At 40.9% G+C, this 22,602-nt stretch overlaps 1 protein-coding gene across 3 annotated transcripts; it reads left to right on the top strand.

Annotated features, from left to right (window-relative positions):
* Positions 1 to 1,983: 1,983 nt before the first annotated feature.
* LOC110490232 (putative G protein-coupled receptor 85) lies at positions 1,984 to 6,342 on the top strand. 3 transcript variants are annotated; one of them, XM_036944500.2, is made up of 2 exons: positions 1,984 to 2,190; positions 3,438 to 6,342. In XM_036944500.2, the coding sequence occupies exon 2, from the start codon at positions 3,593 to 3,595 to the stop codon at positions 4,724 to 4,726; it is 1,134 nt and encodes a 377-aa protein (XP_036800395.1). In that variant the 5' UTR covers positions 1,984 to 2,190; positions 3,438 to 3,592; the 3' UTR covers positions 4,727 to 6,342. The 3 variants fall into 3 exon arrangements, with proteins under 3 accessions (XP_036800395.1, XP_021419174.1, XP_036800396.1); XM_021563499.3 differs by having other exon boundaries at positions 1,984 to 2,349; positions 3,438 to 5,193; XM_036944501.2 differs by lacking the exon at positions 1,984 to 2,190 and adding an exon at positions 2,278 to 2,324 and having other exon boundaries at positions 3,438 to 5,193.
* The last annotated feature ends 16,260 nt before the right edge of the window (positions 6,343 to 22,602 follow it).

Genomic DNA, 22,602 nt, shown 5'->3' with positions numbered 1-22,602 from the left:
CGAATGAGGAAACGCACCCATATCGGCTTGCACATCACAACAAGAATCTGATCCGCACTGGAAGTAACATGGCTCCCGTGGCCAAGCTCCCAAGAGTTCCAGCGATGCTGTTGGTGATGTTTATTTCGCTCGTTCTCCCAGCCGTGGCATTTGACGGAGGGGACGCCGTCGCACTTCTGCTCGGGGTTACCACATCGGTGGTGGGTGTTTGTGCATGCAGCGGGTTGGGTCATTTTTGACTGACATAACAAGAGTCGTGTGCCTTATTTTGCTGAAATGTGTGAAGTTGACTGAACGAAGAAGACAAAAAATGAACTACAAAACCAGAAATGTGAGAACAGGAACTGGGAGCATGCGCACTGTACCTGTCGGTTACTTCCAATCACTGAGAGATGGCACATTATGGACTATACGTAATAGACTATGTTTCGTTAATATGACACCAACATTTGATTTCGCTTGGACTTGAATTGAATATCTTGAGATACTGTACAAGAATAATGTATGTCCCTTCAAAGAGTGTGATGATCAACTGTCCTTTCTCAAAATATTGACATTGCCATGGCAGGTGAATTGCCATCTGACAACTGTTACAAGCACAGTAGCTAAAGTGTGTTCTGTCAGAAATGCTTTCACAGCTCTTATAGCACAACACTGTTATTAAGCCCTCGTGATAGAAAATAAATACCTTAATTATTTGTAAATTGCATCTTGGCTCATGGGTCCTTCATTTCACACATACATGTACATGACCAGTGTCCTTTACTATATTGCTCACTAAAGGGAATGTTTAGACTCTAATATTTAAACCATCAATGTGTTGGTGACAGTGACAGTGCAGACAATGTAAAGATTGAACACTGGTCTAGTATTGACTTTCTCCATACCAAACAACCTCCCCTTTGTGATAAGATATAGCTCAGGGGGGTCATGGAGAGATGCAGTGTGTGCAGGCTTTTGTTCCAGTCCAGCACAAACACTGCCGCCAATTCAAATAGTTAGACCACAGCCATTTGAAGCAAGTGTATTGGAGATGAGCTGGAACAAAAGCCTCGGCACACTGTAGCTCTCCATGACCAGTTAGTGACCCCTGAACTAGGCCATAGAAAAGCCTACACAACCCTGTTCTTTCAACAAACATCAATATTACATAAACAATGAAAGATGTACAATATTTTAGAGGTTGCCAGTCATTTGTTTCTGCTCCCAATGTTTCTCAGTATTCTTTCTTTGAAACACAATAGTCTGTAGCCTGTGGGTGTGGGGTATGACATCACTGTGTTCTACTGACATAGCCTGGAAATGAAACGCACTGAAATTAGAAGGGAGCTGATAATTGAATGCACACACACGCACGCACGCAGACACTGACAAACACATACATACACGCACACACGCGCGCGCGCACACACACACACACACACACACACACACACACACGCACGCATACTGGCACTGACAAACACATACATACACGCACACACGCGCGCGCATACACACACACACACACACACACACAACACAACACAACACACACACAAACACGTACTGCATAAAGTGCTTGTTAATTATACATATGAGAAGTCAGTCTAGCCTGAGGTGAACCATCACCTAGTTTAACCTCTTCATTACCGTGACATATGAATTTATGACATGATACATGTAGCAACGTAATATAGCATTATTTAAAAATCACATTCTACATGTACTTGGATTTGATTGTTGTTACACTTGGCTTCTGAATTAGTGTTGGGTGTAGGTCTAGTGCATAGGGACATATAGCTGCCTATAGGCTTAGTCTAATTAATTAATTAATCTATATAGGTGGGCTATAAGCTAAACGCATATTATGCAGAAATGGGAATCTAATGCACTGGGTCTCAGAAAGAGTGATCAGGTCGCACTCTCTCCCAATGTACGCTATAATGACTGATGAAGGCAACGAGGGACTTGTGATGCTGCACCCATTGAGCAGATTGCCGTGAGACTATAGTGCCGCAACAAGAGACAAGACGCGTCTTGGATCACAAATCGGATCAGTGCGCATGCTCCGTCCGTTCCGTTTACTGTATATTCACTGTGGTAAAAGGGCAGGCAGGCAACAAACCAAGCTTCTTCTTTTTTTTTTTTTAGCAAAGTGGCTTCTACAATGTAAATAAGCTCCAAGGAAACCAAAAGGAATATCAACAGGTATGCTTTTAATTTACATTTTAGCAGTCCTTTCGATTTTTATTGGCCTAGTTACTGTGGCTTTGGATTCCAGTCAATTCATAGCGGGTACTTGGAAATTCTTCTGCCTAATGGACGTGCGGATTCGCTACACGGTAATGTTCAATCCAACAGTGAACGGTGAGAAATATATATTGTAGTCGAATGAATTCCAACAAAAATGCATGGGAACCGCTCGCATAGCGCTCACACAAAGGTTAGACAATGCTTAAAAGCGCATCTCCGCTATAAATGACAGCATTCGGAAAATACAGTCCGTCACGAATAGCCTTTGTTTGATATAATTTTTTTTATTTTTTATAAACGAATATGCCATGTTTTTGCATAGCTATCTAGTATTGAATTGTTTATTTCATTCGTGATTTATTTGCATCGAAATGCAGAATTGGATTTATCATCTCATTGTTATAAACATCAATAAACAATTCATAGGGTAACAAATATAATTTTGACTAGACGGTGTTTGTTAAAATTGTTGTGAGATTCGATAGTCTATCGCCTAAAATCAAAGCTGAGCTGGGAAATAGATAAAAGCCCAGGTCAATAAACCGCCTTAATCAGGTGAATAGCTTATTATAACGTTTACCGTGTAATTCCTGTCAACCGTTAATCAGACAAAAACATGGATGCTTTTAATTCTGTATGCAACATCCGTTAATTTTCAACAAAGCATGAAGGCACATGCTGAGTTTATTGTAAGCATCCCTTGGTCAGATCAATTCTGCAGGGTCTTTGGGTGTGATCAACAGCTTTCTTGCAGCATAATGTTAAACACGTTTTACGACATAATAAAATGACCAAACATCGAACGGAACCCTTTTGTTTACCCCCTTTCTTACCAGACATAAGATGATATGCATTCCCCTTTAATGGTGACTTAAAACGTTGTCGTAGCATAACATTACTTGTATTTTCTCTAATGTTCTGTCATTTCTAAAAGGGCGGCCCATAAAAGAAAGTCTATTATTGTAACCAGGATTAATGATTGTGTCTTATTAAGCTCATCTGTAGACGAACTATTCCAGCTAGGGCACTGCTCTGCACTGATTGCATACCATTATAAATGCAATGAGCAATTCGACTGAAAATGGAAAATAAATTACAAAGGGGAAATGGTAGTTTATCATACACCCAGATACAAGCTAAAGGGTGCGATGCAATGTAAAAACAGTATGAGTGAATCCTGATCAGTGGCTGGTATTTTTCAGGTATTTTTAGGTGTGATGAGACAAAAGAACAAAGGATGCCGTAGAAGAGAGGCTGCTTACAAGCCGGGAATCTGCTTCAAAACACAACAAATGGATCTATCACCTCCCCCTGCCGCCTCCAGATAATGATACTTGGCTGAAGCTACTACATCTTTATGATCCCTCCTCCATCTATGGCGAACTATAGCCATGCAGGGGACCACAACATCTTGCAGAATGTCTCTCCTCTCGCCACGTTTCTCAAACTGACATCCCTGGGTTTTATCATTGGAGTCGGCGTCGTTGGCAACCTCCTGATCTCCATCCTACTGGTCAAAGACAAAAGCCTGCACCGCGCACCATACTACTTCCTGCTGGACCTGTGCGCCTCGGACATCCTGCGCTCCGCCATCTGCTTCCCCTTCGTCTTCACCTCTGTCAAGAATGGTTCCACCTGGACGTACGGCACGCTTACATGCAAAGTGATAGCCTTCCTGGGGGTGCTGTCCTGCTTTCACACAGCGTTCATGCTCTTCTGTGTGAGTGTGACACGCTACCTGGCCATAGCCCACCATCGCTTCTACACCAAGAGGCTCACCTTCTGGACGTGTTTGGCAGTCATCTGCATGGTGTGGACGTTGTCGGTGGCCATGGCCTTCCCCCCGGTGCTGGACGTAGGGACGTACTCCTTCATAAGGGAGGAGGACCAGTGTACATTCCAGCACCGCTCGTTCAGAGCCAACGACTCCCTGGGCTTCATGCTGCTCCTCGCCCTGATCCTCCTGGCCACCCAGCTTGTCTACCTCAAGCTAATCTTCTTCGTCCACGACCGCCGGAAGATGAAACCAGTCCAATTCGTGCCTGCCGTCAGCCAGAACTGGACCTTCCATGGTCCCGGGGCCAGCGGCCAGGCAGCGGCTAACTGGCTGGCGGGGTTCGGCAGGGGCCCCACCCCGCCCACCCTGCTGGGCATCAGGCAGAACAGCAATGCAGCGGGCCGGCGACGCCTGCTGGTGCTGGACGAGTTTAAGACTGAGAAGAGGATAAGTAGGATGTTCTACATCATGACCTTCTTCTTCCTCACACTGTGGGGCCCCTACCTAGTGGCCTGCTATTGGAGGGTGTTTGCCAGGGGCCCCGCGGTCCCAGGGGGGTACCTGACCGCGGCGGTGTGGATGAGCTTCGCCCAGGCGGGAGTCAACCCCTTTATCTGCATCTTCTCCAACAGGGAGCTCCGGCGCTGCTTCAGCACCACTCTCCTTTACTGCAGAAAGTCCAGGTTACCTAGGGAACCCTACTGCGTTATATGAAGGCTTGGGTTGTTTTTTTCCCTTCCACTTCTCCACTGATTGATCTCAATTTGGGTTTGGTCCCATTGTACAGCTCTCTTTCTCTTCATCCTCCAGTTTCTCCTCCTCCTCCTCCTTCCCTCTCTTCTGAGGCAGAAGTTGGACTGTCAATCACTCCCTTGGTTCTGTGATTGAACATCAAACATGGAGGTTGAAGGGAATGAAATAAGCAGGCAGCTGAGAACCCCTCCTATGTTTATGTTCTAGTAAACAACTGCTGTGGAAGGTTATTTAGAAGCAGAGAAGACGAAGAAAAAAGAATCATTGGTGAAACTACAAAATCAAAGGACTGAGCCCTTGCTTTGGATATTTTGAAGATAATTCTTTGAGGTAAAAGATTTTGGTGAAAAAAACCCACAGAAAACTAAGAAACGATTTCCTCTAAAGAGTCACTGGAATTGTTTTACATTTAAAAGTTGCACTAAAAAGAAGATGTAAAGATGCTTTTTTTGATCTACGGTTGCATTGCAAGATGCAAGGACAACTTGTTTCCCCCCCTAACTAAACAATGAATGCTTTACTTTGCAACAGACATCCCATTCGCTGTATGTAAAGCAAAACAATGTTCGGTGACTAACTGTTGGAATACACCTTCACAAGAGGATTAAATTGGTTTTAATGTAAGTGATATCTTTTTCATTTTGGGAGGCGAGGGGGGGCGGGGGGGTTAATGAAGGGAATAATGATGTGTGGTTTTGAAGTTGCAACTTAAATCTAGAAATTATTTCTTGTAGTTTTACGATCCATGTGTCCCTATTGTCTGGAATAGTTCTTTTTCTGAATCTGCTCACATTTGACAAAAAAAAAAAAAAAGCGTATTAAATGATGTTTGGACAAAAACTCGTTTTTTGAGAACAAACAAACCTTAAGAAAGACCGTGAAGAAATACTTAAATGTGTCACATCCATGTTACCTAAACACTGAAATATTGTTACAGTATTGCTGAAGCCACTCCAGGTGTTCTTGCCTTAATGGTTCTGATATTGTTCTGTTTTTCAGTTGTTTGGATTTTCTCATTCACTCCTGAGAAGTCCTTGACTCTATTCACATCAATGTCAAGTGCATGTTCATTTTAAAAAGCTGGTCCACACTCGTAAGCATCACGGGTCATACACTCAGCAGAGCAGCCCATTTTTTATTCTGCAAAGGTTTGCTATGTACACCCCACAGAGTGCTCAAAGCACAGGGAGTGTGTGTGTGTGTGTGCGTGGGCACATGTGTGTTTGTGTGTGAATCTTCAGACAGCTGTCACTTCAAGACCAGAGCCTTATTATGAAATCTTGCACAATTTGTAAAAAAGTGTTGAAGGAAAAAAAACATTTAAGGCACACCGTCTTGTTTATTTATACTTTCCCTACATTTGCTCTCTACTGATTGTTTTCAATAACTTACTTTTTCTCTTGTGGCCATTTTAATATTTATTCTGTATTCTTTTTTGTATATTATAGATAGATTGTGTGTAAGTATGTGAGTCTTTCATTTTGAAGTCCCGAATGTGAGTACAGTTTAAATTACGATTGCATTCGCTGAAAGTTAACTGTGTAATCTGTTGAAAATAAAATGTTACATTTTGCAAACTTGTTTTTTTCCTTTCACTGACAGAGATTTCATGTTCAATCCGGCCTTCATGTTTGACCAAGTCAAGAGATTGTTCACTGTTCAGAAATCCCAAACTAATCTGATGTCTTATAACACTCTTGTTTAGATGTTCTTGATTCCATCCGATAATCTATGTTGTATCAAAATAAATAAACTGTAAATCCTCTTCCCTAGTTACAGTTCCATAGTACTTCCCCCAATACAGTGGGTATCATAAGTATTCACCCCCCTTCATTTCTTCGCATTTTATTGTCACAAAGTGGGATTAAAATAGATTTAATTATATATTTCTTTGTAAATGATCTGTTTAATGTCAAAATGAAGAAAAAAAAGTGAAACATTAATATACATTAAATAAGTATTCACCCCCCTGTGTTACAAGTTTTAAACATATTACAAGCACCTTTACCAGCGATTAGAGCTGTGAGGCTTCTTGGGTTAGTCTCTAAGAGCATTGCACACCTGGATTGTGCAATATTTCCCCATTGTTCTTTTCAAAATGCTTCAAGCTAGCTTATAGGTTTTGGGGGACATGCAATTTTCAAGTCTCCCCATAGATTTTCAAGCAGGTTTAAGTCAAAACTGTAATTTAGCCACTCAGGAGCATTCACTGTCTTCTTGGTAAGCAACTCCAGTGTATTGTGAAATAACTACAACGTTGCAATTGAACGCTGTAGCTGTTTTAAAATCACCAATCGGGGGGCGGACTGGTATCAGAAATCGGCCCTGACATATCTAACACACTGGGAAAAAAAATCCTTCAGGCCCCCATTATTAGCCAGATAATTATTATTTTGTACAAAAACCCCAAGTTAGACAGGTCCATTGGGCTAACAAGGGACAAGCCCATCTGGCATTTGCCCAAAATACCAGATGGGCTTGGTGACCAGTCTGCCCCAGCCACCAATGGCCTCATGGTGGCATTCCTTCCTGTTTCCTTCCTGTGCTGCAGCTCAGTTCAGGCGGAAGACTGTATATTTTTGTATCTGGGTGGTTTAATACATCATCCACAGCATAATTATTAACTGGACCATGCTTAAAGAGATATCCAATGTCTGAGGGTGTCACGACTTCCGCCGAAGTCGGTCCCTCTCCTTGTTCGGGCGGTGTTCGGCGGTCGACGTCACCGACCTTTTAGCCATCGCTGATCCATTTTTCATTTTCCATTGGTTTTGTCTTGTCTTCCATCACACCTGGTTTCAATCCCATCAATTACATGTTGTGTATTTAACCCTCTGTTTCTCCTCATGTCTTTGTTGGTGACTGTTTGTTGTATGTTTTGTGCAAGTCATGTTCTGGTGTGCGCTGGGTTTTGTACCCTATCATACTATTTTTGTATATGTTGTTTTTCTGAGTTTTTTTGGAGCATTTATTAAACTGCTCCGTTTATACCAAGTTCATTCTCCTGCGCCTGACTTCCCTGCCACCAGCACGCACCCATTAAGAAGGGCCCTTACATACTGTATGTTGTATGTATGGGGGACAGAGGAAGGGGTAATCATGAAAAATGATGTCAATCCCTATTATTTCACACAGAATGAGTCCATCAAATGTATTACGTGATTTGTCGTGTCAAAATGTACCCCTGAACTAATCTAGGCTTGCCTGAACAAAGGGGGTGAATACTCACACAACACCTATATTTTAGTCAAACCATTTGAATACATTTCAAAAGATTGGTCAAATGTTCTTTTCAATTTGACGTTATGGAGCATATTTTGTGCAGATCAACGACAAAACGACCACAACGAAATCCATTTTCAATCCCACTTTGTAACGCATGATCAATGTGAAGAAATCCAAGACGGGTAAACTCTTACGATACCCACTGTACCTTGTGATCACGGTGGTGGCGTCAACGTTGACAGGTTGATCAAGGTGCACAACAAGAAGCCATGCCATTGCCAAATCTGCTTCTCTTGTGTCTAGATGTATTTATAGTGAATTGAGTTCTATGCTGTGTTTGTGTTGACGGCTTCCCATTCATTCACTGTGTCATCTTCTGCCTTTGTGGAACGTGTACTTAAGCATCTTCATTTCTATGCCAGTCTCAAAAAAAATAAACTGAATGACCTTAGCCCAGTTGGCTTGCGAACACAAAATATGATGCTGAAATCATGGAAAGCTTGCTTGTAAACAAGACAGGCAAATTGCGAAGGTGCAGTTGACCTGAAAACCTTTTTAAGGGCCTTTTTGCATAAGCAACTATTTCTGTTGGAGATGTCATTACTGCACCCCGAAAGGTCTCTGTCAGTTACTATATGGGTCTTGCAATCTATTTGTATTTGTCCGTTCTCTCTGGATACCATCATTACAGACCATTTTATGTTGATAATGGGAGGTTGTCAAGATTAGATCCTGGCCAGAAATGACATCGGCCCTAGTTTTGTATCTAACACTTTGTCTGTTTGCTTTCAGTAACAGCAGTCTTGATTTGTTTAGTGTTTAATGAAATGTTATGAGATTCTGACAGGGCTGAGAGGAGGGCTAAAATGAGGCAAACATAACCTTGTCTTGCATGGAGCTAGGATTGAAGTGGTTGCTCTGTGGCTGTGGAATGTTAACTGGGCCATTTTGCATGCATTTAGCTATGGGCCAGGGATGGCTGCAATGGTTATCACCTATCATGTGATGTTCATGTAGTACAATGCAGTTTGTGATCATGAAACCAATGGGATCCTTTCATCGCATTGTCATTTGGTCTCCTTGCATCTGTTTTCTCTTATCTGTAAAAGGACATTCATTGTCATTTACTAAACATCAACAAAATGTTGGTGGTTTCACAAGAAACTGAATACAAAAGAATACTTTGGCCCAGGTATTTACCTCCAGTATAAAATAATACAATCAAGCTTTCTTTTATCCATGTATCACTGTGAATTGATATGTTCTATGCCAACAATGTTTTTATATTGAATGATACTTTGGAAAGCATTTTTCATTCATAATTGATGGTGGAAATGAACTTATCTCAGATCTGAGAACTTCTCTTCTCTTCTCTTTTAAATGACAGTCATATTCTAATGAAGACTTACATCCTTTGTATGTCTCAGTGGTATTAAGTATCATTTTCATGGACTGCCAGTGGATGTGAAAACATAGTCTCACCCCCAAGATCCTCAGTTGATAATCTGACTGCTGCAGAATAAATACCTTTCTGTTGACTCTGACACATTTGCTTTTTGATGGGGAATAATTCATCTGAGGCAGCCTTTTTGCACACCGCCTCTTAATTAAAGCTTTGGTTAAAGGGTCTTTACCAACAAGCGCTCGGAAAAGGAAAACTGCCCAGAAATAGAGTGGACGACTCAGCCCTTGACAAGACAAGCTACTCGGCTCAGGAATGTGAAGGGAGGATACTCCTTTGCTCTTCATGAATCCACACATCACACACAAAGCCGTGTGTGGCTCTGCTAGAAGCTAGAGGTGCCATTGTGTTGTTCTTTGTGGCCTTTGTGTGTTACTGTACCCTTCCTAATGCATCACACATGCCATCCAAAGCAATAGGGAGTTAGGCCACTCCATTACCGGCCTGTTAGAACACGCTATAAAGCACGACAGGAGCCTCAAGGTCCCTGATTCCATCAGCCTCCTTTGTAAAACATCACATACATGTATGTCTAAGAGTTATCGATGTTTCCAGGGATAGAGCTGCTGCAATGTTGTTTCTACCAGGGTCAGGGATCCTGGGGGTTATAATTTTCCTTTATCAGGAAGCACCGTATAGCCTACTGTCCTGTATGACTAATGTGTAAACTGCTAATCAATACTGTAAGTGAAGGATAATGTGGGGATCATTGCATCCGACTGTGTGTAATGTGTGTGTTGTAAACACTCTGTGAAGGGGAAATAATGCATCGGTTTCACACCAGAGGCTTTGCCTGCCTTTCTAAAGATGAATGTAGGTTTAAAGTGTAAGTTCCCTTCTGCTCTCTATGTCCATTCATAACTCATTGTCATTTTTTAAAGCTACTATGTTATTAAACCAGCCGAGTTCAGCTGTTGTGATCTTATAACAAAACAGCTGGACTGATGCTGTTCAAATCCGTTTAGAGACAAGCTGGCCCTGAAAAGATGTGTGGTTGAAATATAAATGGAACATATTGTCTAATATGATGTATAATATGTATAGCGGGGTGGTTGATGGAAAGGGAAATATGGTAGATGGAGATGCTGGAATGAAAGTGAGCTATAAAATACAAGATGATGATTATCATTCCCTAGGGGCCGGCCTTGAAAATGTGTTGCTGTATTTATCGTCTAACACGCTGATATCTATTATGGAGGACTGAGGCTTTTGAATACAAATGATCAAGCAGATGTTTTTCCAATAGATTTGCATGTGGGTGTGATGGATAGAGAAGATATCTGTCTATAATGACCAACTAAACACTCTTTATTTTCCCCAGCCCGCCATGCCACCATGCCACCATGCCACCATGCCACCATGCCACCATGCTTCTGGCTTTAAAAAAAAGAATATCTCCGCTTTAAATATTAACTGATTAAAACGTGGATGATGCTTCAAAGGTTTCGCCTTGCATAATTGAACAGCATTTTTTTATCCAATGTAGGATTTAGAGGAGCACAAGAACAATTTTTCAGGAGATACATTACACCAGCTTGCAGGGGATTTAGTCTGGGCAGAATCACTCACTTCACACCTAGTAAAGGCAAAGGAGATTTCTGGGGTTGCTGTATTTTCTTGACAACACTTTGGCAGGAGGGCGACTTTATTTATTTATTTACCCACAGTATTTGTGTATCTGTCTATTTACTTGGGTTGTTATTTATTTACTTCCTGTGGTGATGTACAGACATGGACTTCAATGGTACCCTGGGGAGGGATGCCACTGTCAGGGTTTTCGCTGTCATGTATCAGCTGGGGGGTGAGCTATGGTGCTATGGGGCTATGGTGCTATGGTTCTATGGGGCTATGGAGACTGTGTATCAGTCTTGTCCTGTCCCAGCGGTCAAAACAGGTTGAAATGACATCACTACAACCATTTTTATCATGCCACCATTTCAACCAGTTTTGCCCCGTGTTGTGGTGTTTTACCTTACTTCATGACCCCACTGGCCATAGTGGATGGTCAGTGCAAACATACTGTGTATACTCAGGCACAGTCAAGGGTAGGCTAGCTTGGTAGATCAATTTGTGGTTCAGCTAATGTTGTGTTCCTTGTCGTAGGTAATGACATGTCCGCAAATGATAGAGGAGTTGGCAAAAATACAAACAGATTTGAGACTAGGCTAGGGGTATGCAGAATATCATAGACCCTGAAGACTGAGGTTGGGGAGTGGATATTGTTCAGAGAATGGTGGGCAAGCCCATGCTGACTTACCATGTTCTGATGTTACATGCTGACTACACCGGCCATTTTGTCCATCCACAGCAGATGCGATCAAGTTAAAATATCAAAACCGATGATTCATCTCTATTGATTTAGGGGCAGGTCGAAACACACATGAAACATTCATGGACATTTAACTAGCTAGCTGTTCCTAGCTATTGGGTTGTTACTTTATCTGTCATGCATATGGTCCTCTTTTTAGCTGGTTCTTTGTAGAATTTTCACCTGGAGTCCTACAAAATCTTGTGTTTTTCTACTCTGACTATTAATCCACTAATAAAAAGGGAAACCTAGTTAGTTTTTTGTTACTTATCTTCCATGATGTTCTCCTCGTTGGTCTTTCAAGCATCCACGTGGGCTTGTATCGTCCAGATATCTCATGTCTCAAATAGAACCAAGTTCTACTTTGGCGCTTGGCTACGCTGACGCTCGTTCACAAGTGCGAGCGGTGTGTGTGAAATTATTGAATAACATGTATGTGTAAACAAAAAAACAAAACAAAAAAACGCTTGCACAGGCAGCGTGGCCGATGAGGTTTGCATGTTAGAATGAGTGGAGAATGCTGGCATAGCTTGGTTTGGTATAATCCGCACAAGGATTACTTGCATCTTTCATGCTAGATTTAAGTCTCCCATGATACTCATCGTGTTGTCCAAATCCTGATGGGAAATCAATGGGTCTGATACAAAATATCCCCATCGCCATGATCGTTGTTATCGTAGTCGTCCCTGTCATCATCGTCATCATCTTCACTGCATGTGTTTCTGACTCAGATCCTAATCATAGCCTTTTCTTTTTTCAATAGATTACACATCCAGAGACCAGGGAGTGGTCTTTTTGTCTGTATAGATTATCATCTTAACTGTAACTGGGTTTACAGAGATGAATTTAGTCTAACACACAGTAGATGTGCTGGTGTGAAATGTGGAGAAATGTGGAAAATATCTAGTCAGCAGATGAAAAGGAATATTTAGGTCACATGAAAATTGAAAAGGGATCCCTGATTGTGGGTTATATAGTGAAAGAAAACCTAAAAACATATCAATTATTGCAGGAGATACATAACTACAGTTCAAGATCTACTGCAAACATTGTATCTAACTGTTTTGAAATATTTAGAGGTTTTCCCTACCCATGGAGTATTATTGACTTTGCAGAGGGCATGTGACATGCTAAAAGCAATGATATATGCATTACCGTGTCTATTTACAAAATGTAACCATTCATATTGCATAACAGGGGTTGTTTATCTATTCTAAGGATGAATGTAATGTATTATAATATTAAAGAGATAGTCCTGCATTTATGTATGTTTTCACATGTTAACCCAGTGAACGCAAATAATCGTTTTCTTTGCTTTGTGCAGGCGTACGTTTTGCATATCTTCCACAAAACACAGGCTTGTAGGCCTCCATAGGGTGGTAGCCTTATATGAGAAAGCAATTCTATCCAGTTCACATCACTGTCTTGATTTTAACATCTATGCTAATGTAATATGATGTTTTTTAGTAGCTACTACATTGTGGTGAAAATATGCATCCGTGTTTACGCAGGTTTTTAGTTCCTTATAATTCTGCATGTGTTGTTGTGAATAACTGGGCTTTGGAGGGTTTTTAAGCTAGTTTCTTCTTGTTCAGCACATTCTCTCTCTCTCTCTCTCTCTCTCTCTCTCTCTCTCTCTCTCTCTCTCTCTCTCTCTCTCTCTCGCTCTCTCTCTCTCTCTCTCTCTCTCTCTCCTTTTATTTTGGGAAGTATCTCATTTTCGTGAGTCAGGCCTGTCACACTCGGCTCAGGTCTAGGGCCCGGCTCTATAGCAGTGAGTTGAGTTTGTCTCCTCATCCTTATCTACTCATGAAATTAGCAAAGACCAGAACTGGGAGCTTTCCTGCTTCCTCTTCAACTGACACAAACATTAAACAATTACCACCATGTGACTTCATCATAATGCGTCATAATTATAGCACACAACCTTTGTCATGCTAGGTGATTAGTGGAGGGATACTTGCTAGCTTGCATTGAGAGGTGAATGGGAGAATGTGGTTGAGTTCCTTGGCGGGCACATCCTCATTAGAATGTTTGAGTGTGCATGGAAATGAAACCAATCTCCCTGGATATGGATAAGCTGTCAGGATCAAACGTCATGTGACTTGAACAACTGTGCTGATCATGTTAGATGATGTTTGGCGTGGAAGACAGCATTTGCAGGGCTTTCTTTCTTTGTCTTCCCCCCCCCCCCCCCCATGCATATGCTGTACATATGTGTTGACAAATGAACACAAGCAATGGTGAAAATGTTCATGAAATTGAGATGAAATGACTCAAGTGAGCCAATATATACAGATGACAGCACACTGCATATTTGTCATCTATCTAATACAAAATACCAGCCATCCCAACTTGTCTTGTTGTCATTGTTGTTGACATTGAAGGATGACACCTGCATTAATTCATTGTCATGCCACTCACGTTTCTATCATGTTTTATTTGTACCAGAATATCAATCAATCAAATGTGTTTATGAAGCCCTTTCAACATCAGCACAAAGTGCTATACAGAAACCCAGCCCCAAACGCCAAACAGCAAGCAATGCAATATGTGAAACCCTTGCCTCTGTGCATGTTTTGTTCAGTCATAGCAATTACATTATTTGAAAATGTCGTTGCTTCTGTTATTAAAGTGTGTGGTTACTGAATGATTCATCTTTTTGGCTAATGAAAAAGATAACCTGCTGTAACGAATCAAACATTTTCTGCACTCTACTAAAACCTTAATGAGGATTTGTGTAATATTTGAGGAGGAATAATCATGCCCAAGGCTAATAAAGAGAGTTTTGTTCAAGCAGTGTGTTCATTATTCTGCTATATTCTGCTATTGTCCATTTGTGGAGCTACTGTTTCTGAATAGGGAGCTATAGCACAACTGAGCATTGGTTCTCTTTTCAAAGCTGTTGAATTGATATATGAGGTTTTGTGCAGTTCTGTACATCCTGGCACTTTTCATCATTAGGAGCACTTGAACAAATTGTGCACATCAGTCTTTGGCATTGGATTACGTGAGGGCAAAGCAATCATTAGGCCCAATGACTTTTCTTTTGGAGTTCGCACATTTGCCAAAATGACATGCATTACCAGCTTGCAAATGCTCTTCACTTTATTTAGGAAATGTTTGATTTTACGGGCTATAACGTAGTTATAGGAAGCCAAGACCTGCTTTACATTGTGTGCCTGATGCTGGATACGTATAGGCATTTCTTGAAAAATATGTGTTTTGGCTTTGGATATAATGGATACATGCTATACTATCATCACTGATGCACCACTGAATGATGAATAAGTACTGCACATCCTAAGCTAATTGGATGCATCCTATGCATTGGAAAATATAAATACTGGTGAACAAAATGTTTGTTTATGAGTATGAAGGAGAGGAGAAGAGTGATACAGTCAGTCCTGCTGTCTGTAACACAATTTCCCCGGAGCTAAACAGTAAGCACCAGGGCGAGCACCATGATGAGTCATCCTGCACATGACTCCTCTATGCATGCAGTACAAACCTCTGTCACGCCCTGACCTTACAGAGACATTTTATTTCTCTATTTGGTTAGGTCAGGGTGTGATTTGGGGTGGGCATTCTATGTTGTCTATTTCTTTGTTTTGGCCGAATATGGTTCCCAATCAGAGGCAGCTGTCCTTCGTTGTCTCTGATTGGGAATCATACTTAGGTAGCCTTTTTTCCACATGTGTTTGTGGGTAGTTATTTTCTGTTTAGTATCTGTTTACCTGACAGAACTGTTCGCTTTCGTTTTGTCACTTTGTTCGAGTGTTTCTTTGATTAATAAAATCATGAACACTTTCCACGCTGCGCTTTGGTCCACTCCTTCCGACGACAGGCGTTACAAACTCAGAGTTAGTTTCTGAATCAGTTGCGTCCCAAATGGCACCCTATTCCGTACATAGTGCAATACGTCTGACGAGAGCCCATGGTGAATATATGTAGGGAATATAGTGTCATATGGGACACAGTCTATTATTGTAGGTTACTGACAAATGCTTAAAACAATACAGATTATGTTACGACTATATAGGCCAAATACATCTTAGCCTATTGAAATGAAGTTCGGTGTGAGGTGAGTTATGGGTGTCATGATATACAATTCATTTTGATTCCAGAACATGATCCCTTTAAGACCTATTGCTCTCTTTTGGGATTGTGTCTTAGTTTTTCAGAAAATAAATTTTTTATTACATTTTGATTTCACCTTTATTTAACCAGGTAGGCAAGTTGACAACAAGTTCTCATTTACAATTGCGACCTGGCCAAGATAAAGCAAGATAAATCTAGCTGCAGATTATGCACACTGGTGTCGCGTGGTCTGCGAAAACTCAAAGCGCATCAAAATGAATCTCAGATTGTACTTTTGCATCTTAAATGCTGAAATGAGTAACCTGATAATTTGTCTCAGGTATCGCTTGAGTCAGTAGCTTTGTTCCAGGGCATCAGTGTGCTACGTATATACATATAGTTCTGGTCCAGGGCGTTATGTTAACCACTGTTGTTTTGTGCAGCTAGTACACACTAGCTAGCTAGTACATGCTACCTAGCTAGTGCATCTAATTCTAAATGTAATTTGACCACCCGGGCTGTTGGTGGGGTTAATGCACCATCCTCTCTGGCACAGTTCAACATCCTGTCTCATCTGGGATGTCTCACAGTGTCTGTGGCTTGAAAATGTATCTGCTGGAGCCAGACTCTATTGTTTTTTCCATCCTTTTTCACCACTGTAGGCTATGAATTCACAAAGCTACTTGCACAGTGCTTATATGGTGGTGCCTCAATATAGCTTACGGTGGACTTGTTTTTTATTAACACAATCATGAATGTTATGTCCATAGAATTTAAGCTTTGTATACTTGTTTTTCCCCCATTGTTTTTGCACGGTAGTGTTTAAATTATTCCAATGGAATTTATCATAAAATCTTTATTATCATCATTTCAGACTGATTCATGATTTAGTATGTACTGTATACACATAACAATGTAATGTTACACAATGTAAATGTTTGTGTGAGTCTTCCGCCTCTTCCTTTGCAGCTCAGTGGAGGCCCATGGTGTTCAAGCCTCCAACTTTTCTTTTATAACAGTGGATGTTTGTATCATGGCCATACCGAGCAAACAAGATAGGGCCCAGTCCACACGATATCCACTGTTTCATGTATGGATATATAAACTGAATTAAAGAAAATGAAAGACTTGGAAATGACATAACAGCAATTCTGAAGGTAGGTACTTGAAATACTGACAGTATATTCAAAGTGCTGTGTTGAAATACCAAGTAGCAAAAAGAGTGAAGCTCAGTTTCATTATCAGCTGAAATAAAATAAAGATGGGGAATTTGGAGAAAGCATTTCCTTCCTCCTTCTCTAAACCAATTTCAAACCTTAGGCCGCAACCCTAGAAGAAGAAGCAAAACATAAAAAAAACAGATATGTTGTTGCGTTACTGTGGAAAGAAGCGGTTCATTAGCCTCCAGCCTCTGAGATTAGTTGTGCAGAACAGTAAGAGGAGTCAGCCACATGTGGGCCAGTGAGACCTCCTCAGGATCCAGTGTTGTTCAAAAAACACAGGCTGAGTCCTAAATGGCAACCTATTCCCCACAGAGTGCATTATTTTTGACCAGGGCCCATAGGGCTTTAGTCAAAAGTAGTGCGCTATATACACTCTTATAAGTAAAGGTGCCCTGAAAATAATTTTGGGTTGCCACACCGGCGGAACCTTTCCAGTTGAAAAAGGTTCCTTGAGGAACCCCTCTGAAAAGAGTTTTCAAAGAACCCCTGTGTAAAGGTTTCGAACCGGAACCTTGTTGTGATGGGATGGATTCAATTTTGAACCTTTTTAATAATATATTGTAGAGGTGGCAGCCTATCAGATTGGAGGCGTGGCTTATTGGAGGCGTGGCTTTCTGATAGCTATTTTTGGTCACCCTTTCACGTAAATGTCATTGCTGTTTGTCATGTTTAGTTGTGTCTTGAACATTTATGCCTATTACCTATTCTACTATAGTATTAATAATATCAACATAGCTGATAGCTGAATACATACTGTAGTAAAGTGATAACTAGTGATGATGAAATTAAGCTTCCTGAAGCTTTGAGTATTTCCAGCCAATTGTGTCTATAAAATAGGCTAATTATGCTAGGCATTGATCAACACACAGTGTACACTAATGGTACTTCTGGTCGAAGCTTCGGACGTCACTGATACAAGCATCGGCATACTGCTATTTCGACACAGAGCTCCGGTATCAAACATACCATCACTTGTGGTCCCCTGTGGCTCAGTTGGTAGAGCATGGCACTTGCAACGCTAGGGTTTTGGGTTCGATTTCCATGGGGGATCAGTACTAACAATTAGGAAAATGCGGTCACTCACTGCTGAAAGTCGCTTTGGATAAGAGCGTCTGCTAAAATGTAAATGTAATGGTAACTATTCCAACTTTGGGATTTGGATAAGCCCTTCAGGAATTCATACACCTAGCGTCATTATTAAAGCTACAAAACTGTCAGTGCTCAACCTTAAAATGTGATGACATGAACAGGAATGACGGGAGGCCAAAAAAAGATTGAGCTTTGCCTCTACTCCAGGGTTTCAACAGGAACCCGTTGCTACATTGAACCATTTGATTTGATTAGGATCTCTTTTAGTCCTCATTTGGACTAATCTTCCCAGAGTCCATCTTCCAAGAACCATTCAAGTTTCCTCCAAGAACCACTCAACTAACCGAAGGTGCAAATATGAACTAGCAATGGTTCCCTGATGAACTCCAGGGGTTCCTTGAGGATCTCCAGGGTTCCTCGAGTCACCACTAGTTCTAAGAGTGTAGGGAATAGGCACCCATCCCATTTGGGATGCAAACACAGTTGCTCAGAGGCCATCCTCACTGCTCTCAGTCCTCCCCTCACTAACTCAGCCATCCGTGGCTGAAACCAAAGGAGGACTGCTGTGGCCCCGGGTCTGCATGCATGCAGCATCTCTTGGGTCAAGAGCAATCCATGGCTAAATTAGATCAGTGATTCTGGTTCACTCTAATTACTTCAATGAATGGTGGGTCATATCATCACAAATCACATCAGTCAGCTTTTTTTCTCCTTCTGTGAAACTTAAAGTGGCATCAGCAGTTTTAACAATAACAAAGCAAACTCTCCAACCCGGTAAAAAGCTGAGGGACGGGGCTGGAGAAATGTACCCACCACTCTTACTCTCAGATTCATTTACAGAGCTATGGATGCAAGGACTGACCATCCATGATATCATCATGATCGTTTTAACCATGTTTTAATGCTATATAGTGTTTGTTTCAATTTACTTTGTTTACAAACCTTAGAGTAAAATAAGCTTATATTTTGCTTGTTGAGCTTGTATGACAGTTTAACTAAGTTCATGAGGCCTGTATAAGTTATATTCTTCAAGAATCAATGGGTACATATCGTTAATTTATAAGTCAACTGCAGATTGCCCCTTTAAAGGCCTAGTACACTAGAGTTTGGGATGTCTGTGCGGCCTTTAAGATCATAGGGCCAGGAGTATTTCCTGACCATGTGATCTGATCGAGAAAAATGCTGTACAATTTGGGCCTGGAGTTTTTCCTGGTCAGGTTATAGTACATGGTGAGGAAAAACTCCTGGTCCCTGCTTATCTCAGTCATTTCAATGTTAAGCCATGGAGTGACAGCTGTCCTCTGCCTCCTGAGGTGGCGTAGTCCTGTGCTACATATGTTAAAGGTCATGAACAGCCAAAACCATATTTTCATTAAATTAGATGATATTTGGATGAAACCAGATCAAAGTATGATAACCAAAGTATGAAAATTACTGTTGATGCTACATTGATAAAGTTTGATCATAAAGTTACTGGTCCCCTCCCCCCATGTCAAACACTTGGATTCATTATTAAGGAAATAGATTAACATTATCCTAACTCTCATTTTAATACACCAATGGAAACATGATATTCTCTCACCGAATTTAAATAAGTCCCTGGTCTCTTACAGTGTAAAAAGTAATTGCCTAACTCATTAAAGCAATTGAGTAGTGGTTACTCAAACATCTCCAACTGCCTGTAGAACTCAAATCATATTAGGGGCACTGACTCAGATATCAATCAGATGTTCTTATTACTTAATGTTTTTGAGTATTCTCAACAAATATTAGGTTATTGAGTAAATCTAACTTTATTTATCTGAGTTCTGCTAATCTAAAATGTCGTTTTTACAAATTAGATTATTTCATATTTTAAAGTCAATCTTACATTTATTAAGTAAGTAGTTTCTTGATTCGATTATGTTTGACGTCTTTACTTAAAATAATAAAGTAGTAGTCAGACACATTGATATGAGTAAAAAATACTTGATTTAGTTGTGTTGTGCTGATGTAGAATTATTACGTTTTTGCAAGTTATTAATACTTAAGGATGCACTATGCAGAAATTGCTCTGCCATTTACTGCTCTGCCATTATAATAGTTTGCCTAATTTCAGTTTATGTGACAAGTATAGTGTCGAGAATCATTGTACCATCTAAACCACTGTGAAATATCTTCTCTGCAGTATAACCAAAAATATTGTATTTTCAGCTGTTTGAAGCCTGTGTACAAAACCGAAAGAAAAAGATGCAAAAATGTAACTTGAAAATGGGAAGATTAGAAAAAGTGCACATAGAACAGATCTACCGCTTCTTAGACTTGCATTCAATGAGAATCTATAGATGAGATCTATAACTCACATTTCTGTGAATTTTGTCTGGCGCCCAACAAGTCACATAATGCAGCTTTAATAGTGATAGGTGAATCTGTTTTTAGAGGACTGTGGGTAGTTCAACAATTTTAGACTTATAATACTTTTACACGATGGTATATGCATGTTTGAAGAAAGAAAAGTAAATTTTGAAAATAGAATTAAGCAGTTTGTTGTGCTATGAGGTGTAATTGATCATGAGGAATGGATATCAAAACCGTCAAGTAAATTGACATTCAATAATGAGCCATTTCCACCATCAAACAGGTGACGTGGGAGTGGATAACTGGCTCAGAGGATGTGTGTGGAGGTGAAGGAAGCATGGAGAAGTCAGCGATAGCAAGCAATGCAGTGGATGAAGGTGCAACGAGAGTGTGGTGAATGGCTAGATGTGGTTATGGACAGCGAGGAAGAAGAAGAAGAGCCGAGTGCAGTGGAAAGATGTGTGTTGAGGAAGAATGGCGCCAGACATGGTAAAGAAGAATCGGAGTGAAACGTTTTCAGAAAGGGACCCTTGCCCTTTGGCGGATACATTTGCTGTTTCTGGTGGTTGGTGGGTAAGAAAGGGTGCAGTTGAATCAGTGAAGGTAACTTGAAGTTGACTTGGGATATTTGTTTGTGTTTCTTCTGACCAGGTGCTTGCTTTGCTCTTAGGAAGAAAGGAGTGATTTCTGGTGTAGCGTGGAGGTGGAACAATTGAAGTAGAAAATTCCTGGTGTTTGTGACACCCGCCGTTTGTTGCGACGCAGACCTGGTGGGGAGCGTGATGAAACAGAGGAGTCACTGTCAGTCCTTTTGAGTTTTGTGTCTTTACCCGGGAAAGTCATGCTAGGATATATCAGGTATCCTGTTAGAGCGTTGGCACAGAATCCACTGTGTTGTTTCAGTGTGTAGGAGGGAGATTCCAAGATGTGGGACGTGTGAGGAAGTCATGGAACAGAATTCCCAATCTGGCCCACATACCATCACGACCACCTAATCACCCCCAGCTTTTAATTAGCTCATTCATCCCCCTTCCTCTCCCCTGTTACTATTCCCCAGGTCATTGCTGTAAATTATGTGTTCTCAGTCAACTTAACTCGTAAAATAACATATATATTTTTTTAAATATAATAAAAACTGAGGATTGTATTGTTTTGGTGGATAAAGTTGTGTGTGTCAAATGTAGGGGTGCTCAGGGGATAGGAAGAGTCCGGTTGCAAGAGAGGCAGGTGGAGATAGCCAGGGTCAGAGTAGTGCATATGGTGTCATATGCTGAGGCAGTGAAGAAAGTAGAGGAAGATGGGTCAAGGGTGTGTATTAGATTTGTGCAAGCACAGAGGGATAGGGCAATTAGGGATTCATGCTTCAGTAAGGTTGGCTTTTTAGCGTTCATAGCGATGGTTATCAACTGAACTGCAGAAGAGTTCCAGGGTGTGTTGAGTGGTGGTGTCCCGTCCTCCCAGACTGTTGGCATGGTGCGGGAACAGATAGGGTCAAAGTAGTGGAACGGGTGTAGTGGGTTTTTAATGAGTGTACGTGGCAGCTGCAGAGAAGTACCTGGGTGTACGATATTTCACTGCAGAAGAGTTAATGGTGTGGTGATGTTAATTTTCATAAAATAGTGGTATAAAGGCGTAGGGTTAGTTAGTGGGGACATTTTTTCATTTTAGGAACAGGAATAATTAAGGGAATTTAATATAGGCAGGCCATGACTGGCCTCACACTTCAGTACGGAAGAAGACGAAGAAGAAGAAGGTCATCTGCACCACTCTCAATGACAGAGGCTAATGCAGTATCCTGTAACGATTACAGCTTATTGGAATGAGTACTGTGCTCAGCAATGCTTGCTAAGGTGGGTGCAAATGACAAGTTGTCAAATACATACAACATTAAGACATGACAACTGAACGTTACTAATCAGAACTACTTACACTTGACAAAAATGTGTAACGAAGATTAATAATTTAAGTAGAAGGGACCCAACATTTTTATGTTTCCTACAACAAATATTCATGTTCAAGTAACGACGAATCATTACAATTCAGAATCCATAATGCAATTTAGTGTGAAAAAGTTCATAAAACACAAAACAGTTAAGTGTTTAGAACTTACAAA

Source organism: Oncorhynchus mykiss, chromosome 15 (assembly GCF_057628025.1).
Source record: "Oncorhynchus mykiss isolate SJ-2025 chromosome 15, ASM5762802v1, whole genome shotgun sequence".
In the NCBI taxonomy this organism is placed as follows: domain Eukaryota; kingdom Metazoa; phylum Chordata; class Actinopteri; order Salmoniformes; family Salmonidae; genus Oncorhynchus; species Oncorhynchus mykiss.
This window is presented reverse-complemented; position numbering and strand designations above follow the sequence as displayed.

What these genes read in the sequence shown, in the direction of transcription:
- LOC110490232 (XM_036944500.2), top strand. Translation starts at nt 3,593, where the DNA reads ATGATCCCTCCTCCATCTATGGCGAACTATAGCCATGCAGGGGACCAC.